The sequence below is a fragment of the Magnolia sinica genome, chromosome 5 (genome assembly GCF_029962835.1).
Source record: "Magnolia sinica isolate HGM2019 chromosome 5, MsV1, whole genome shotgun sequence".
Lineage (NCBI taxonomy): Eukaryota > Viridiplantae > Streptophyta > Magnoliopsida > Magnoliales > Magnoliaceae > Magnolia > Magnolia sinica.
The window spans coordinates 78,658,131-78,679,299 of NC_080577.1; the positions used below are offsets into that span (position 1 = coordinate 78,658,131).

At 37.8% G+C, this 21,169-nt stretch overlaps 1 protein-coding gene across 1 annotated transcript in view; it reads right to left on the minus strand.

Moving 5' to 3' along the window:
- Positions 1 to 710: 710 nt before the first annotated feature.
- The window catches only part of LOC131246176 (peptide methionine sulfoxide reductase-like), a 43,491-nt gene continuing 23,032 nt past the window's right edge, over positions 711 to 21,169 (minus strand). The window contains exon 2 of the mRNA XM_058246083.1: positions 711 to 1,209. Coding sequence (XP_058102066.1) covers positions 955 to 1,209 — 255 coding nt within the window. The 3' untranslated portion in view covers positions 711 to 954. The remainder of the gene's footprint in view (positions 1,210 to 21,169) is intronic.

Here is a 21,169-nt window from a genome sequence, read left to right on the forward strand (position 1 = left end):
AGGCAGGTCCAAATCTCAAGCGGACCATACCACAGGAAACAGTGGGGACTGAATGCCCGCCTCTATAAACTTTTTGGGGGTCACAGACATTTATTGGGTCCTAAGTTACTTATAAGCTACTTATGCCTCAAGTAACTTATCTTGGTTTCTACTTATTAAGCTGAAGTGATTAAATAACTTTTAAGTAAAAAAGTTACTTGATCTTAAACCAAACTCACTTCTCTTAAATAAGTTACTTATCTATTGCTACAAGTAGAAAAAGTAACTTATTTGGTGGTATCCAAACGGGGCCTTGGAATCATAGCCAATGTGTTTTCTCTTCATTCAGGTTTCATGAACGCTTTGAATGGAAAATAAACATCATGGTCTGCCACAGGAAGGTTTCATGGTGGACGTCATTTTCTCCACAGTAAACTGTGGTATGATCCACTTGAGTTTCATTAAAATGAGCTGGCAAAGCAGAACAATGGCATACACCATGGTGGACACCATAGAGCTTAGTGCTACAGGAATCTTCCTGCAGCCTTGTACAGCTAAGCGCTGCAGTCAATCTGCATCCCATAGTCCAAAAAAAAAAAAAAAAACTGATTGGTTGACCAATCCTAACATATGATTTGTGGACACTTGTTTCTTGAAACAGGACCACTGGATATTTTAACATTTTTAACAGTCCGATAAATGTCCACCAATCCCATAGTAAGAAAATCAAATAAGAGTAACTCTTGGCTCACGAAGACCCATATTTTCTACGGTATCAAGGTTTTTTTCTATTTTAAACATCCCATGCTTTTAATACACACCCCTTTATTCTATGTACTTTTGCAAGGAAAATTAAGAAGGGTAGAGAATAACAAGCTGCAAACCTAATGTTGTGTATCAATCCAAAGTTATAGGTGTAAATATGAACTCTTAAACAATCAACATACAATACATAAAAAGCAAAAGAAAGCAATGTCAGCCATAGCATCTAATGGGATCATTGCAACCTTTGGTAGCAGACTGCTTCATCCCTCTTCCTCCTCCTTTCTCTAGGTACTGCTGATGGTATTCCTCTGCCTTGTAAAACCTCTTTGCTGGAAGAATCTCCGTAACAATCTCCCTATCCTCCATCTCGGCCTGCTGCTGCTCCATTGATTCCCTCGCACTCATAGCCTGCACCTCATTGTAATAATAGATTCCAGACCGGTATTGTGTACCAACATCACCGGCCTAGAAATAAGAAGTATTAAAAAATAATAATAAGAAAATTCAGAAGCAAACTACGGTAGGTTGTAGAATGTGCACTTGGCCATTTGAATGAGATGCTGACTTGAGATTTCAATTGGGCATTTGTTTCAAAGAGTGGAAATCACATGACACAACCCACTCAGTGACAGAAGCACATCAGACAGGCTCAGAAGGGTAACTGAACAACATGCAGCTCACAGTCAAATTTCACAAAGTGGACATTTCAGCCAGATGGACATCTCCCGGAAATAGCAACTTCCTAAGTGAAGGGGACCCAATCTAACCTTTTTGCATAAGGATAATACAAAGTTCACGAGGAACATGCTCACTTAAACATGCATTTGAGGAAAATGCTCCACATGCCTCCACTGGTTCGAATAGACAGTGGGAACCACAGTTCTGAGTATGGGGCCCTTGTAGTTCAGTTGACCAACTAAACGAACCAACCTAAGTGCATGTGCAACCCTTTCCATACAAAAGCATATAAAATTAGCAGTATTGAATTTGTAACTAGGTTATGCATAGAAATTCATTGCATAGACAATCTCTGTTGCCAAATCAATCCACATGCCCACCAACAGTCCATTTGATGGATGACACCTAATGAATGGTCATAGCCCACAAAAAGAACTCATCAAATGATCCATCCATCTAATTTATTGACCATTAGATGACTTCTGCCAAGTGGAAGTTTCTAAAGGCCATGTAACAGCTACGACATTTTAAAATTTTTTGGTAACATCATGAACCTATAAAATAGTACGTTATTTGGATCAATAGCTTCACCGTGCAACAGTATTGAATTAATAATACATTATCATACATAGACCACGTCGAAAGTGACAAACGCACAGTAATCATACTTACATTGTATGAGGCATTTAGTTTTTAGCATTATCATAATTCTCGCCTATAACACAATTCTAAACTTCATGCACTAAACTACAATTCTAGAGAAAGTGGTTGTTTGACATGGTATCAGAGCGACTTTGATCTGGGCTTTGCTTCTTGATCTCTCTTCTTTACCTTGTTTCCTCTCTTCGTATTCTTTTTCCATTCTCTCTAGTGGGAAACCCTAAAGTGTTTGAGGCTGATCTAACCTAATCTCTTCCGGGTGTTAAACCCCCATGTGATGGGTGGCGAAATCGTATTTAACAAGTATGTGTGAGGCCCGCTTTTGCATTATACCCGCGTGATGGGACAAAGTGGGACATCGTTCATCCAATGTAAAATCTACGTTAAGTTTCTTGAAGCATGAAATCATATTTGAGGGCTGAAAATTCAAACATTCGTGAAGACCCTCCTTTATTGTGTTAATCGAGACAAGTTGAAGGTCTGAATCAGAGGTATTGATTTAGCACATCAGTTTGTTGGAGAAATTGTATTGAAGGAAAATTGTTGTTATTATTCACATGGATTCCAAAAATGATCCCAAGAGCAATATTTTATCATCATCAAATTTGATGCCCCTCCAAATAACATCAATGAAATTGAATGGCACAAACTATCTACTGTAGGCCACATCTGTAGAAGGTTTTTTTACTGTAAAGAGGAAAGTTAAATATTTGACATCCCTCAAGCCTAATACGACTGCAACAGATTATGATGATTGGGTGGCAGAGGATGCCAAATTAGGGCATTGTTGTGAAATAGCCTGGAATTACATATCAATGCCAATGTAATCTTTCTCAAGACCACCAAAGACACCTAGGACACCTTGAAGGAGATTTAGCACATCAGTAAGAAAAACTTAAATCTGTATTTATGAACTCCAATAGAATATATTTGCATTTCAACAAGGAGATAAAAGAGTGGGAGAACATTATTTTGCCCTACACGGCATATAGGAGGAGTTGAATGTTTATCAACTGTTGTCAACAGATTTTTGTAGTTATGCTTAGGCAAAGGGAGGAGTTTCGTGTTGCTAAATTTTTCTCTGGCCTTCGACATGAGCTCAAGCTTTTAGAGAAAGTGGCTGTTTGCCACATGAATGCAAAACAACAAAAGTGGCCATGGAAGAGTTGGCATAAAAACATTTCCAAGCATAGTTACTTAAATGATAGTGGTGGGGTGATGAAAATCCAAGCCCTTCAATAAATGAACAGTTTGGACTGAACCAAACACCTTTGTCAGCAGTTGGGTCTGCTCTGCAAATTCAGCAATTCAAATCACAGTGCAACCTAGAAGGTGATCAGAGGGTGGGCAACATGATGACAGAATATCAGAAGCAAAAACTGAACCTTAAGACCAGATCGTGTGAGCCACAGAACCTGACCAAGAGTTGACCAGAGCCCAAGGTGCAAAGCGGATAGACAGTCAGCCTTATCTGATGGTGGACTGTACTGTAATGAGCCTAACCACCTCTGTTACAAGTGAGCCATGTGTTGGCATGGCAAGACATGTTTTTGCATGACCCTCCAAGAAGTCCGTTCCTAGCACTCCGCACAGGCCCAATCTTCCAACAGTCAAGAAGTTCAGTAGTTCAGCAGTCTTATTGCAATTTCCTCTTTGCTTAAGGTCTTATTTTAAATTCTATTGATTGTTTATTTTAGATGATTTATCTCCTAATCAGCTACGACTCGATCTGAAATTTGCATCCACCCCTACCTTTTTCATAATCCCAACCCTGCTTAGCAACTAATCACCATTCCTTTTAACCATTGGTTATGCTCCATGGTACTGAGGAAGAGGACGTGGTGTAGCAGGTCTAGTAGAAGATGAACTGGCAATGGATCCACATGATGAAGGGAAAGTGGCATTAGGGAAGTAAGCCGAAGAGTTTACCTAGCACATGATCATGCTCCGTAACCAGGGCCAAATGGAAGTCCAGGCCAATTTCCAGATTAGGAAGCAATTTTGGTACCAAAATTGATATCCCTGAATTTATCCATTGGTCGAAAGGAGTTTATCAATTAGTTAAACGTGGTATACTATGTGCAACTACAAGGACGTCCCAAACATAAGAAGGTGAAATTAGTCACCATCAAGCCCAGAGGGCACACCACAACACAATGAAAGCAACTCAAAACCACCTGCCAATGACGAGGTAAGTCTAGGATTACTACCTGGACAATGAATAAGATTTTGATGTAGAGCAGGTCACAGACACTTTCATGACCAAGATAGACCAGAGAAGGCCCGATCGGAGGCAGAAGTCATTAAGACCATTAGAACCTTAAAACATGCATATCTCGCAAACCGGAATGAGTTATTCGGCGTACCATATATGATTTTGGGGTAGGACAAGCTACTTTAACCAACCAACCCAGTTATGCCAGGTTGCCCATGCCGAATTTGTGAGATTCCATCATATTGATGTTCGAATTCCATGTTTATTTCCAGTTTTACTATTTTTAGTAAGTTTTAGTTTGATTATAACTCTTCATCCGTTGGGTTTTAGGAGTTGTGTCCAACATGAAAAGTGCTTAGAATAATTAGGAGAATAACGTGGTTAATCCACATAGGACACTTACTATAAAAAGTAAATTTACTATTTATAGTAAGTTACGAATTTTAGGGAGTTTTAGTTGTAGTTTAATTCCGAAATTTCTTCCAAGGCTTGGTATCCCTATTTAAAGGGTTGTAGACTCGTTTGCTTCATTCATCAATCATATTACGAATTTTCTAGAATTTATTTCTATTTTTCTTGTTCTTTTCCTCTTGGATTTGAGAAGTCTCTGTGAGGAGTCTAGAGAAGCTCCATGGATTCGAAGTAGTTATCCTTGAGGAAGACGGTGATCGATCTCATCACGTTCATCCATGCATCAGATTTGTAGTGAAACTTTGCTATCACTTAATTACGTGTAGAGGATATACCAAGGATTGCACTCTTTGCCAAGGATAGCTATTTGTAGTTGACTAGACCAAGGAGTTCTAATCAGTTGATAGATCACTACAACCTCTAAAATCAAGGAGCAATCATCCATCCATTACCCCAAGGGACACAACCGACTACTAGAGATGTTTTAGAGGCACAACAAAAGCAAATTGGAGTTAGGTCGATTTACCGGCCTAATAATCACCACATACGATATCTACATTTCGTTCCACCCAAGGGGCTGCCAAGGGTCATCCACTACTACAACCTGCCCTAACGATGTGGGGAAAACTGTATGACAAACTGGTTAGTTGACCTACCGATGCTTTAAATGCAGTAATCAAAATCATCAGTGTCCCAAGTCCTAAAAAGACCACAATGTGACAAATTGAGGAAAACAATTGATGGTAAAAACAGGCGGCCCCGATTAAGATCAAGAGATCAAGGAAGATGTTTTTCATGAGTCAGCTGAAGATGACAATGAACAATAAATATGTGCCAATCAAGGAGAGTTAGCAAAGCACCAGCATCTTTCACTACGAAGTCATTGTTGATGGCGGTAGTTGCGAGAACATTATAAAGAATGTCATCAAGAAGTTGAATATCAAGATGGAGAAGCATCACCAACTGCATAAGCTATCGTAGCTTAACAAAGGGAGCGAGGTAATTGTCTCTAAGTGTTGCTTGATTTTATTCATAAGATCAAGAGCATTGTAAGTTCCATGAGGAAGTAGCACCAAAGGCTGTTGTAGGGAGGCTAATAATTTCCTCACTATGGTAACTTTTATCGAGGAGGTTGAAGATGTATGCAAATTATGCCAATGTTCCAATGAAATAGGAGTGACTAAATTACCAATAGAGGTCGAGCCATTAATTAGGGAGAATTTGTGATATCATGCCACTGGAACTTTCATCAAGATCACCCCATATGAGAGATATCTAACATGACATCGACCTAATTCCTAGCTTAAGCCTTTTTTACCCTTTCAATTCCTAGCTTAAGCCTACCAAACAAAGAGGATTACAGAATGAGACCGAAGGAACAAGAGAAGTTGAAGTGACAAGTGCAAGAGTTAATTGGTCAAGGGCTTACTCCAGAAAGTAACAGTCCTAGCATTATTCCAGCCTTGATCACGCTGAAGAAAGATGGCACATGGCACACGTGTATGGATAGTTGAGCAATAAACAAAATCACCATCAAAGATCGCTTCCTTACCCCTAACCTAGATAATATGCTCAATTAATTGACGGGAGACAAATGGTTCTTAAAGGTCGATTTAAGAAGTGGATATCATCAAATCCACATTCAACACAATGATAAATGGAAGATTGCCTTCAAAGTGCGCAAAGGATTGTACAAGTGTTTGGTGATACCTTTAGGCTTTCTGATGCGCCCCAGCACGTTCATGTGTGTAATGAATCAAACGCGAAGATGACTCATTAGGTGAAGTGTTTGGTGACACCTTTAGGCTTTCTAATGCCCCCAGCACATTCATGTGTGTAATTAATCAAATGCAAAGATGACCCATTATGAGATTTGTCATCGAGTTATTCTTCTTGAAAAAACGATGACTATAGAAATGGTACAAGTGACGAATCTAATGTCCAGATTATTCATGATCTGCCACTAATGATGTGCACAATGTTAGGAGCTTTCATAATTTGGCTACATTCTAGTGATGGTTCATATATAACTTTAGTACCATAGTGACCCACATCCTCAATTGCTTGAAAATGGGAAATTTTCAACTGATTCCCATGGCAAAAAAAGGTTTCGAGTTAATAAAAGCAAAAAAAAAAAACTATCGCTCCAGTGCCAGCTATGCCCGATTCAAACAAAGTTTCAAAGTTAATTGTGATGCCTTTTGAATTTGAATTGGAGCCATCTTAAATCAAGAAGGCCGCACCATTGCCTTCCAATGAGAAGCTTAATAAGTAAAAGACACGATATTGTACCTATGATATTGAATTATAACCATCATTCAAGCTTTGCACCATTGGTGGTATTATTTGGTGCAAAGGGAGTTTGTACTCTACAATGATCACGGGGCCTAAAGTACATCAATGGGCAACACAAGTTGAACCATTGGCATGCTAAGTCGGTTTCTTTCCTTCAAGAGCACGCCTTCTTCATCAAACACAAGGAAGCAGCTCAAAACTATGTAGCTGATGTTTTGAGACCCATAGCGACACCAACTAGCTGCTCTCTAGACTAGTGTTGCGGACTTCTAGTCATTCAAAGGCATGTAAGACAAGGTTCCCAATTTTGGTAAGATTGTGGATTTGGTACAAAAGGAAGAGAGCAAGTTCAGAAAGTTTCTTATTCAAGGGAAGGGACCCGGCTTCATGTTCCCTCTTGTTCATGGGAAGGGACCCGGCTTCATGTTCCCTCTTGTTCATGGTGAGAGAGATCATCACCTAGCTAGACAATGAAGTACAGTGGAATCTTGCTATTATTAGTTGCGTCTAAAGCATGATGTAATTGTTTATTTACATGGAAATCTTCTTAGCATTAGATCTGACTGACATCCAAAGCTTGTAAGCCACTTTTAGAGATGCTCAAGGAAAATGTGGGAACTTGACTTTGCTTTAGTAGTTGCATACCATCCTCAAACTGATGGACAAACAAAAGTGGTCAATTGAAGTTTGGAAAGTAACATTACCGGTGACAAGCCCAGGCAATAATATTTACCCTAGCCATGAGTTGAGTTTGCTTCTAATCAATTTCAGAACTACATTGTGCAAATGAGCCTGTTTGAGCCCATTTGACCTTGCAACCATACCAAACATGGAACAAGTTAGTGCCAATGTTGAGCACCCAACCAAGCATATTAAACCTTGCGGCGGGGGTATGCGAAGGAATGAAGGCCCCACAGTTCATGAAATTAGGGGAAAGTGGATAGATGCAGAATATGAAGATGTGAAAGCATATGTCACCACCTTTAAACCTATATGGTAGAGAAGAGGATGTACTATTATGTGCGATGGTTGGACTGACCCAACTAGACGTAGCATGGTCAATTTCATGGTGTATTGCCACTTGGGTACAATATTCCATAAATCGATTGATGCATCGGCTGAAATCAACAATGTAGATTATATATTCAGCCTTATGGATAAGATGGTCGATTAGATTGGAGAGGCAAATGTAGTGCAAATTGTGACCGACAATGAAGCAACATACAAGGCAGCGGGAAGAAAGTTGATGGAAAGGAGACCAAATTTGTTCTGGTCACTATGTGTCGCCAACTGCATTGACCTCATATTAGAAGATATTGGAAAGAGGGTGAATGTCATAACATTGGTTAAAAGGGGAAGAGAAGTGACAACATTCATCTACAACCACAACCTTTTCGTCGCCATAATGAGGAAATACACAAGGGGGAGAGAGCTTCTTAGGCCTGGGCCAACAAGATTTGCGACAAACTTTATAGTTCTTTAAAGTTTACATGAGTATCGGGGACAATTCTCCAAGACATTTGCTTCACGAGATTGGCTTAATACAAAATATGGGAAGAAGACGTTGGGAACACCAATCAATGTTGTGGAAACTATAAGGGATAACAAATATTGGAAAAAAAAAAAAAAAAAGTTTCAAACATCTTGAAGGTAATGGAACCGTTGATGAGAGTCCTTCGTCCTGTCAAATTGAACAAAATACCTACCATGGGCTTCCTCTACAACGCAATATGGATAAGGCAAAGCTTTCTATCAAGAGGGATTATCAACAATATGATTTATTGGAAGATAATTGATAAGCGTTGGACAAAGCAACTTCATCATCATCTTCATGCAACAGGTAAACTCTTTGTCATGCACTTATTCTTCTTGTCTTTAACCTATTAAATAAGTTAATGGATACTAACTTCACTATTGCAATGTAGGATACATTTTAAATCCAAGATACAGATATGCTCAATCATACACTGAGAATGAGGTTCATATAGGGCTTACGAATGTGATAAAAAGATTAAAGACCGACTTAGACAGGAAGATAAGGGCCTTAAATGAAGTACACCTGTGGAAGTCTTTAGGCTTTTACTTATTAGTCTTTAATTTTATTAACCCCATGCTCAAGGTCTTTAACTTTGTAACGTATTATTTATCATCCACAATAGGAAATATATACACTATGCCAAGGTAGTTTTTCCGACGTCATTACACAAAAGGCAATTTCTCAAACTACTCAAGGTAATAAACTGGCATTTTATATTTTAATTAGTTATAGTTATTACTAATATTGGCATCATTCTACAAAATGTACAATCTAAGATCAGACCCTAATAGTTTACAAACTAATCAATGTAAGTGTGTGTGTGTGTGTGTGTGTGTGTGTGTGTGTGTATTTCCCCATATAGTTGATTGGTGGATGCGTTATGGGGAGAGTGCACCAACTCTCAAGTCGATTGCAATCAAAATTCTAAGCCAGACAACTTCTTCCTCTAGCTGCGAGAGAAACTAGAGTTGTTTTGTGCTCATTCATACAAAGAAAAAAGAAAAAGAATACAAATCAGGACATTGGAGCGACTCGTTTATATGCATTACAATATGAAGCTACAATTGCAAAATTCAAGGCATGTGGCGAATTTAGTTGAAGAGGGCGACTTCTGTCTAATGAACTTGGAGCACATTTACGATGAGGATGACCCACTACTACCTTGGTTAAAAGTAAGAGAGAAACAAGTAGAAGAAAATAGAGAAGAAATCGAGATCAATGATCCAGAAATATGTATAGCGCAATAACAGAGTCGTGCAGTTGTCTTGGATCTAAAGAGGTCACCATTTCTTTAAGAGAAGATAAGTAGCGGCGAATGGCAATAGCAAAGAAACCAACACGAATGACAATGGTGGCAATGATGATGATGATGTTACTGGTGTTGCCCAACCCATTGTACAACCGTCTACATATCACGAGGTCGATCAACATCGACGGACTAGAGGTCACATGTATGAGTGCACTGAGTCACTATATGACCAGCCAGGAGCACAAGGGGAGGATGGCAGTACTGACACGGCTGGAGATGGAGCACCCAGAGGACATAAGACCATTATCGCTTATGGATATGGATATGATGAGTCGTATGGGTGTACAAAACCTATTGATGCACATTCATGTTGGACTAGTCTTGTTCAAACATACGGTCAATATACGTGTTATCGATCTAAAAGAAAGAATATGAGGAGAGAAAGAGAGAGAGCTCTAATGCTCACACGCCCCCACCCCTCTTGTTTTATTAATAGAGCTTCACTTAAAAAGGAAAATTACAAAAATACCCTTGCACCAAGAAACATAAATAAGCACACTACCATAGACTCAAAAGCTTATGTATACTCAACCCATGCACAGACCGGACCCAAATATGATGGTCACACGTGTGATCATTACACATGTGGACACATCACGTGTCCACACATGTGACCATTCTAACACTCCCCCTCAAGTTGGAGCATATATATCATAAATGCCCAGCTTGTCAAAAAACTTGTCCAGATGAGCCTGACTTAAAGCCTTTGTGAACATATCAGCAACTTGATCTTTAGATTTGATGAACGGTGTGGATATTTCCTTGTTTACGACCTTCTCTCAGATGAAGTGGCGGTCTACTTCAATATACTTTGTTCTCTTATGATAAACTGGATTATTGGGGATATGTGACGTGGCTTGATTATCACAATATAGGTTCATGGGAGTATCAACCACAAAACCTAACTCAAACATCAACGTCTTCAACCACACAAGTTCACACGTGATACGGGCCATGGCTCTATACTCTGCTTCTAGACTAGAACGGGCAATAACTTGTTGCTTCTTGCTTTTCCAGGTAACAAGATTACCTCCTATAAAGGTACAGCAACTTGTGGTAGATCGCCTATCTGAAGGAGATCTAGCCCAGTCTACATTAGAGAATCCTTCCACTCTAAGATGTCAATTTCGCTTGTAGAGAATTCAACGACTTAGGGCACCCTTCAAATATTCAAGTATGCGAACCACAACTTCCATATGAGAGATGCAAGAGGCTTGCATAAACTGCCTAACTACAATGATTGGATGAGTAATATCAAGTTGTGTAATAGTTAAATAGATCAATTTCCCAACCAACTAGTGATATATGTCTGGATCATTAAAAGGGTCGCCTTCATTTGTACTTAACTTGGAGTTTGCATCCATGAGAGTTTTAACTGGCTTAGCCCCCATTAAACTTGTCTCTTCTAACAAGTCCATAACATATTTTCTTTGCGATAAATTAATTCTCAACTTTGATCGAACCACCTTAATACCCAGAAAGTATCCAAGATAGCCTAAATCCTTTGTACAAAAGTGTTGTTGTAAGAACTTCAACTCAGATATGCCTTTACTATCATTTCCAGTAATGATGATGTCGTCTATATAAACAACAAGAACCACAATGCTAGTCTCACTCTGCCTAACAAAGATGGAGTGATCAGCCTAACTGTAGTTCATCCCAAAATGCATTATCACTTTACTAAATTTGTCAAACCACGCACGTTGAGACTGTTTTAACCCATAAATCGACTTTCTTAGCCGGTAGACTTTATCAGACTCCCCCTAAGCAACAACGCCAGGTGGTTGCTCCATGTACAGTTCTTTAAGTAAATCACCATGAAGAAATGTATTCTTTACATCCAGTCGATATAGGGGCCAAACCAAATTTGCAGCAATAGAGATCACCACACAAATTGAATGAAGCCTGTCCATTAGGGCAAAGGTTTCAGAGTAGACAATTCCAAACGTTTGAGTATATCCTTTTGCCACCAGACAAGCCCTTAAACGATCCACAGTGCCATCAGACTTGTACTTCACGGTATATACCCATCTACACCCTACAACACACTTTCCTGCAAGTAACTTAGCCAAAGTCCAAGTTTGATTTTGATGAAGCTCAATCATTTCTTCCATAGCTCTTTTCCACCCACCAGGATGTAGAGCCTCCTTATACGATCGAGGGACAGACACAGACGACAAGGACAAAGCAAACTGCTGAAATGAAGGTGATAGACCATTCAATTAAATAAAATTGGAAATAGGATGTAGAGTACAAGCAGTGTTCAAGTTATCAACGAATTGTCAATAATATCGGTGTTGCCAGCATTATGAAACCGAAACCCTCTTTTTTCATTTCTATGCCAGTTATCGGAGAATTATGGCGATTTTTAGAGTTTTCACCGATTTCGCTGATTTTTTTCGTTGTTTCATGAACAAAATCAAGCCATAAATACTAAAAATCAAAATTTTAAAAATCAAAATTTAGAAATACCTCTTTCCAGAAGATCGAGAAGTGATTCGATTGTGGATCAATAGTGTTGGTCTTCAAAAGTATGAAATAACCCAAAAAATTCGAGATTTCAATGAGCTTTTTTCTAATCTTATTGGGATTTTCCGTCAAAAATTAAAGTTGCGTTGCGAGCTTCAAGACCACAATTTTCATTGTTGCGTTATGAGCAAGCTAAAAAAAATCTGAGATTTTTGCTGATTTTCCGTCAAGCTTGAAGATGCTTGTGAGATTCTAGGGTAAAAAAATCAGGGTTATCATCCCCTTCTCTTTACAGACACCGAGATTTTAGGGTTTCCTTCTTTCCCTTTTGGTTACGATGCAAAAGAAATCTGGGATGCTTTGTTTACGACGCAACTTAAGTTGTGACCCCATATCAGTGCGATGATTGAGACTCTGTGGGGCCCACCTTAATGTATGATTTCTACATCTATGCCATTCATTTGTTTTTCCATGTCATTTTAGTGCATGGGCCAAAAAAAAACGAAGCAGATCTATATCTCAGGTGGACCACACTACAAGAAACGGTGTTCATTGAATACCCACCATCAAAAACTTCCTAGGGTCCACTGTAATGGTTATTTGTCATCTAAGTTGTTCATAAGATCCCATAGACTTGAATGAAGGGAAAACACAAATATCAACTTGATCCAAAACTTTTCTGGCCCATAATTTTTAATGGTCCATAACCACTGTTTCTTGTGGTGTGGTCAATGGTCCACCAAAGATTAGGATGTTTCATTTTTTCAACCCATGCCTTGAAATGATATGGAAAAACAGATGGACGACGTAGATATGCTACACGTACATTAAGGTGGGGGCCACGCCTAAGTCCCACCCACATCGCTGGTTTAACCTTTCGCAAGAACTTCATGCGGTAGGAAGTTGGTGGGGCCGTGGGGCCCACTATGATGTTTGTTAGAAATCCACCCCATCCATCCGATTTGCCAAATCATGTTAGGGCATGGGCCCAAAAATGAGGCATGTCCAAAACTCAAGCGGACCACGTAACAGGAAAAAAGTGGGAAGGGAAATGCCTACCATTGAAATGTCCCTAGGCTCCTATGCTCCGTGGTGATGTTTATATGCCATCTTATCAATTCATAAGGTCATCCTTACTAGGAGGAACTAAAAACATAAAAATATTAGCCTGATCGGAAACTTTTGTGGCCCTATGAGTGTTTCCACGATGGAAGTTCAATCCACGGCCCACTTGAGTTTTGGATCTACCTCATTTTTGGGCCCATCTCCTAAAATGATCCGGCACAACAGATGGACATGGTAGATGTCTCACAAACATCACAATGGGCCCCACATAGTTTCCTATGGCAGGAAGTTCACGCGACAATCCGCATGCGGGTTGACAACAGAACCAGCAATGTGGGTGGGACCCTAATCTTAGGGCCCACCTTGATGCATGCATTGTACATCTGCGCTGTTCATCTATTTTGCTAGCATATTTTAGAGCATGGTCTTAAACATGAAGTGTATACAAAATTTTAGGTGGACCACACAATCCACATGAATAGTGCTGCCAACATGTTGAGTAGTGCTAGACAGGTGTATTTTTTTAGTTTCATTTATTTTTACATGTCTTAGTTCTTATATTTGCATGTACCTACATTTGTATTATATAATTTATTATTGTTACTATTGGAGTGATTTCTTACACATCGCATGCTTTTAACCTCTATTAAATGAAAACTTATTAGGTAATGTATTCTTTTTGTAATTTTTTATTCATAAATATGCAAACATGTCTATTTATGCATGTCCTGAAGTTTTACAAAAAGTCCACCGTTTTCTCCATGTTTCCTCCTTTTTCCCCGCATTTCTGGTTATCAACGATAACGGTATTATATCTTTATCTCCAACCAGCGAAACTTATAGCAATACCGACAACTCGAACACTGAGTACAAGAATGTATACCATTTCGAACAACAATATGTTTATCAACTTCATTCAGCAAGTCTAGTGAAAGACTGAAGAGGAGGATCTTCAGACATATTGGTAGAACTGGCAGAGGGCACATCACTAGGTGCTTCAGTACTTCACTTAAAATGTCTGGAGTAAACCTGCAATGCTGAAGGATTGGGATGTGGCTATGTTGTTTGCTTTCTTGGTAAATCTGTGTCCGTCACCACAAGAATGGTGGTAGAGTTTTTGGATTATTGCAACGGCTTTCCATCATCAGAGAAATATGTAGTTTAAAAAAAGGTGACATCCATGGACATATATCGTCTTCAGGCAATAGGATTATAGCATTTGTAGCCACGTTGAGTATTTGATTACCCTAGAGAAACACACTTTATAGCTTTGGGTTCAAATTTATTGGAGACGTGATCAAATTAATGTACAAAACATACGCATCCAAAAATTTTAAGAGGAAGAGAAATGGAAGGACACAGGGGATACAAGACAGACAAAGGAGTTTGACCTCATAATACTGATGAGGGCATCCGATAAGATAACATATAGTTAAAATGGCATCACTCCAAAAACTCTTTGGAACCTTCATGTCTAGTAATAATGTCCTATCTACTTCAAGCAAATGATGATTTTTATGCTCGGCAACTCCATTTTGCTGCAGTGTGTGTGCACAAGGTGTTTGATGAATGATGCCATAAGATAAGAAATAGGAGTGAAAAAGATTTGATTTGTACTCATTGGCATTATCTGATCTCAGAACACACACTTTAGCATCAAAATGAGTTTGAATTTGAGCATGAAATTATTTAAAACACATAAACACCTCGGAAAGATCTTTCATCAAATATAATCATGTCATTCTAGAGCAATCATCCACAAAATGACAAAATATTCAAAGTCGGATAAACTAGAAATATAAACCGGGTCCCAAACATCTGAATGTATCAAATAAAATGGTTTATCACTAACTTTATCTTCACGGGAAAGAAAAGACACTATATGATGCTTGCTTAACTCAAAAACATCACATTCTAATTTAGACACATACGACAACGACAAGACAAGATGCTTCAAATTAGTAGAGGATGGGTACCCAAGCCTGGAATGCCATTGATGTGGAGATATGTTAGCTTGCAATGCAACTTCAGTCGTTTCATTCTTGAGATAGTAAAGTCCATTAGATTCATGCCCTCCACCAATCATCCTCCCCGTCTTTTTCAAGGATTTGGTTAGTTTACTTACAAATAATAGGCTTAATGGAAACTTTGGAATATACAAAACTGATGATAATGAAAGATCTGGTGTAGGACATACAGAACCCTCACCAAATACACTAGTTAAAGTGCCATCAGCCAAGACAACAAATTACGCTTACTGGTCATATGATTGGAAGCACCAGAATCAGTAATCCATGGGGTACACTCACAAAATGTAAGACAAGGGTAGTAGTGGAAGAAGACACATGAGTGGAATGATTTTTCAGAAGCTTGGCGTACTCTTCCTTGGACATAGTGACTGTGTAACTTGAAATACTCGATTCAGCAAGAGTGGCAGGAATGGATACATAACCTTCTGAACTATCCTGCAGATAGTTGACTTGATTAGCCCAAGCAGGCTTTCCATGGAGATCCCAGCATGAATCAGTATTATGATTGTTGAGGCCACAATGGGTGCAATGACAATCACCACAACCACGACCATGACCACGGCCACCTCCAAATTCCCCATCACCTCTGCCCACTGCAAAAATAAAAGCCGAACGATTTGATGAAGTGGAACTTTGAGTAGACATGCCAACCATCCTCTGTACTCTGGCGAATGCTTCTATCACTAAGGGAATTTCACTACCTCTAAGAATCTGGGACCTCATAAGCTCGAACTCAGGTCAAAGGCCAGAGAGAAATTTACCAACACGAAATTCCTCCCTTTCCAAAAGCATAACTTCAAAATCTATTGACAACGGTTGATAAACGTTCAACCCTTCCCACATGCCGCGTAGGGCAGAATAATACTCCCGCACTTTTATCTCCCTGTTGAAATGCAAATATATTATGTGGGAGTTAATAAATACGGATTAAGTTTTTCTCACCAAAATACATCTCCTTCAAGGTGTCCCAGACGTCTTTGGCGGTCTTGAAAAAGATAAAATTGGCACTGAAATGTGATTCCATGCTATTCCACAATAATGCCCTAATTTGGGCATCCTCTACCACCCAATCATCATAATCTGTCACAGCGGTATTAGGCTTGGGGGATGTCAAATATTTAACTTTCCTCTTTCCAGTATAAAAATAAAATAAAATAAAATAAAATAAAAAAATAAAAAAATCAATAAATGTGGCCCACTATAGATAGCTTGTGCCATTCAATTTCATTGATGTTATTTGGAGGGGCACGAAATTCGATGAGGATAAGATACTGCTCTTAAAATCAATTTTGGAATCCATCTGAATAAAAATAACAATTTTCCTTCAACACAAATTCTCTAACAAATTGGTGTACTAAATCAATACCTAATTCCAACCTTCGACCTGTCTCAATCAACACAATATAGGAGGGTTCTCATGAACTTTTGAATTTTCAGCCCTCAAATCTAATTTTATGCTTCAAGAAACTTAATGTAGACCGCACACTGGATGAACGGTGGCCCACTTTGTCCCATCATGAGGATATAATGCAAAAGCGGACCTTACACGTACTCGTTAAACACGATTTACCACCCATCACATGGGGGTATAACACCCGGAAGAGATTAGGTTAGATCAGCACCAAACACTTTAGGGTTTTTGTATGTACTATAATGTTTAAAGCACATTTCACACTTTGTTTGTCAAATTTTGTTTAGTCAAAACATCTTATCAAGTGACTTTTAAGTATGATTCAAGATCAAGGTTCAAAACAAGTTCAAGATCTAGTAGAAGATCAAGATCGAGATCGAGTAGAAGATTAAGACCCAGATCTAGTAGAAGATCAAGCTCAAGATCAAGTTGAAGATCAAGCTCGAAAGACAACATGAAGTCAATATCTACTAATGTTCTAGTAGAAGATCAAACTCCTTAGAGAAGTTCAAGTCTCTAATCTACTTCAAAGCAGTGAAGTTCAGTCCATGCAGGTATTATAAACCCTAAAAAGACCTTAGGTTTAGGTGCTTTCAAAATTTATTTAAAAATGGATTTTTATGCTTGTATTTGGTTGAGTTTTGACCAGCCTAAGATTTTCTCGACCAGTCCTAGTACAAACCAAGTGAAACGGAAATTTTGTTGCACCTTCGACTAGTCAAGTGGTCTGCTTGGCTAGTCGAAGGACAATCTTTGACCAGTCCAGAGTTTCTTGGCTCGAAGTCCAGCAACTGAATCAGTTCAGATTTTGGCATCCTCGACTAGTCAAACACCTGTTCAACCAATCGAGCAGGGCCTTTGACCAGTCGAAAGTTTGTTATATCTTATGCCGCTCAGATCCAGAAATTCGTTGGAACAGAATCTGGTGCTTGGGCCAGTCGAAGAAACAACTTCTTTGCCTATAAATTGAGGTTCTCTCTCAATCTGAATCATTCAATTACCACCACTATAATCCTTCTGCAAGAGAGAAAGAAGCCCCGGTTATTGTCAAGCTATTGAACGGTATTTATAAATCATTTTATAGCTTTTTTTGTTTAATTCCCTTAATCTCAAACTCTGTTATTTTGATTCTAAAAAGAGAGTAAATACTCTTCTTATTGAGATTTAAGAGAATTAATACAAGTAGCCACTTGGTTTAAATTTAATTAAAATCAATAGAACCCTGGACCGTTTCTATTGGACTGAACATTGAACATTCGACATTCAAAAAAAGCGGTTCTTTGGTTACAGCTTCTTCTACGGTGAAGATAAGTATACATTTACATTTTATTTTATTTTATTTTATTTTTGAGATTACCAGAAAATCTCAGTATTGGTTTTTCTGAGATAGCTAGAAAATTTCAGTGAGGGGTCTCTTTGTTTGTGATAGCCCGGTAAAATCACAATTGTATTAGGTTTTAAGGTGACCCTGTGAAAACCTTGTTCTTAGTGAAAGCCAAGATTACGTGGATAGTAATTTTCGGAGTGGAGTAGGTGTGGCTGTTTTAAAATAGTTATTGACACACCGAACCACTATAATTCTTCATGTTGTGGTGAATGTTTGTAATTCCTTTTATACTAAAGCGGTAAATGCCTGTAATATTTAGTTTTATTTTAATCTTGCTCAGTTTGGGATTTTGATTCTTATCACGTTTGTGAAATAAGGTTGTCCTACTTAAACTTGTTTGGCTGAAGGTTGTCCTACGAATCAATTTGAATCAACATTTCAAACATAGTGCAATTGAGATCTCTAATTAATTTATTATTCAACACTTTATTCGATTATTTGGCATAATCCCCCCCCAAAAGGACTCCTTAAGTTCTCCTTTACAAGTGGTATCAGAGATAAGCTGCTCATTTTTTTGGATTAACTTCCTTGAGTTAAGATCCAGAGCTTTATTATGTCAAATTTCGACAGTTTATCTATTACCAGGCCTCTCCTTTTGATGGCTCTAATTATTCATACTGGAAAGCCAGAATGAGAATTTTTCTAAAATCCTAAGATGAAAGTGTGTGGCAAGCCACTATGACTAAATGGAAATCTTCTATGACTGAAGTAGTAACTGAGGATGGAACTAAATTTATGAGAGAAATTGGAATCTGTTTATGGACTGCAAGTAAGAAAAGTGAAAGTAATGCTAATGCTAAAGCCTTATATGCCATAACTTGCACTCTATCGCTTGATTAATTCAAAAGAATCATTTCATGTGATACAGCTAAGCAAGCTTGGGACATTCTCGAAATGACACATGAAGGAACTACTATAGTCAAGAAATCAAAAGTTCAAATCCTCACTACCAGATTTGAGGAAATTCATATGGAAGAAAATGAAACTTTCATGGACTTCTATACGAAACTAAATGACAAAGTAAATTCCATGTGGGGTTTAGGAGATGGAATCCCAGAAAGCAAGGTTTATGCAAAAATACTGTGATCTCTTCCTGACAGATTCAACTCTAAAGTTACTGCTATTCAGGAATTAAGAGATATTGATCTTATGAAGGTTGAGGAGTTGATTGGCTCTCTTCAAACATATGAGTTGAATTTTAAGGCTCCTAAAGTTAAGTCTATTGCTCTTAAATCTTCTAAATCTGTTTCAAAAGAAAATAGTTCTAATTCTGATTTGAAGAAAATGAAGATGATATGGCAATGTTAGCTAAGAAATTTTATAGAATTTTCAAAAACAACAAAAGAACAGATTTTCAAAAACTATCTAATAAAAGAAAAGGAAAATCTAAAACTAAGGACAGTCAATGTTTCAACTGCCATGAATATGGGCGCTTGGCAAATAAATGTCCTAAAAAGGATAGGTCAAAAAGAAAGGGCATGATAGGTACTTGGGATGAATCATCTGACTCTGAAAGTTCTTCTGAGTCTGATGAATCAGAACAATAAAATACAAATGCAAATGATGTGAAAGCCCTTATGACTATAGCCAGAGTCACTTCCTCAGAGAGCTATAATATATTTGACTGTGAAAATCTCAGAAGTGACCTTGAAAATGAAAATGAAGATGATCTTCAAGATGCCTACAATTCCCTATACAGAAAAAGTTGTAAAATTGTTGTCAAGTTGAAAATTCAAAAAGAAAATATGTTAAACTAAAAGAAGAACTCGAAAACACGGATTTAGAAAAATATCATTTTTCAGATTGTTTTGAAAAAACAAAATTAGATTTAAGTTTTAAATCTTCTGAACTGCAAAATCTCAAAATTGAAAATGAGAAACTAAAACTTGAAGTTTCTTCCCTTTTGAGTTCTAAGGACACTTGGAAATATACTCATGGTGACTAAAAGCTTGAAAAATTGTTAACCTCATCTAGAAAATGTGGTGACAAGTCTAGTCTGGGTTATATTAAAGGTAATTCTTTCAAATCCAAGGATTCTACTCCTATCTTTGTCAGAGGAGAATCCTCGAACTCTAAAGGTAAGACTTTAAGAGATTTCAATCATAACGATTTCAAAGAATTACCTTTAATATAACCAAGACAAAACTCATCACCACATTTTCTAGATGAGGTTAACAATTTTTCAAGCTTTTGGTCATCATGAGTATATTTCCAAGTGTCCTTAGCACTCAAAAGGAAAGAAACTTCAAGTTTTAGATTCTCCTTTTTAGTTTTGAGATTTTGCAATTTAGAAGATTTAAAACTTAAATCTAATTTTGGTTTTTCAAAACAATCTGAAAAATGAGATTTTTCTAAAACTGTGTTTCCAAGTTCTTCTTTTAGTTTAGCATATTTTTCCTTTCGAATTTTTAACTTGACAGCAATTTTACAACTTTCTCTGTATAGGGCATTGTAGGCATCTTGAAGATCGTCTTCGTTTTCATTTTCAGGGTCACTTTTGAGATTTTCACAGTCAAATATATTACAGCTCTCTGAGGAAGTGACTTTGGCTATAGTCATAAGGGCTTTCACATCATTTGCATTTGTATTTTATTGTTCTGATTCATAAGACTCAGAAGAACTTTCAGAGTCAGATGATTCATCCCAAGTAGCTATCATGCCCTTTCTTTTTTACCTATCCTTTTTAGGACATTTATTTGCCAAGTGCCCATATTCATGGCAGTTAAAACATTGATTGTCCTTAATTTTAGATTTCCAAGAATTAAATTTTCCTTTTCTTTTATCAAATAGTTTTTGAAAATCTGTTCTTTTGTTGTTTTTGAAAATTCTATAAAATTTCTTAGCTAACATTGCCATATCATCTTCATTTTCTTCAAAATCAAAATTAGAACTATTTTCTTTTGAAACAGATTTAGAAGATTTGAGAGCAATAGACTTAGCTTTAGGAGCCTTAAAATT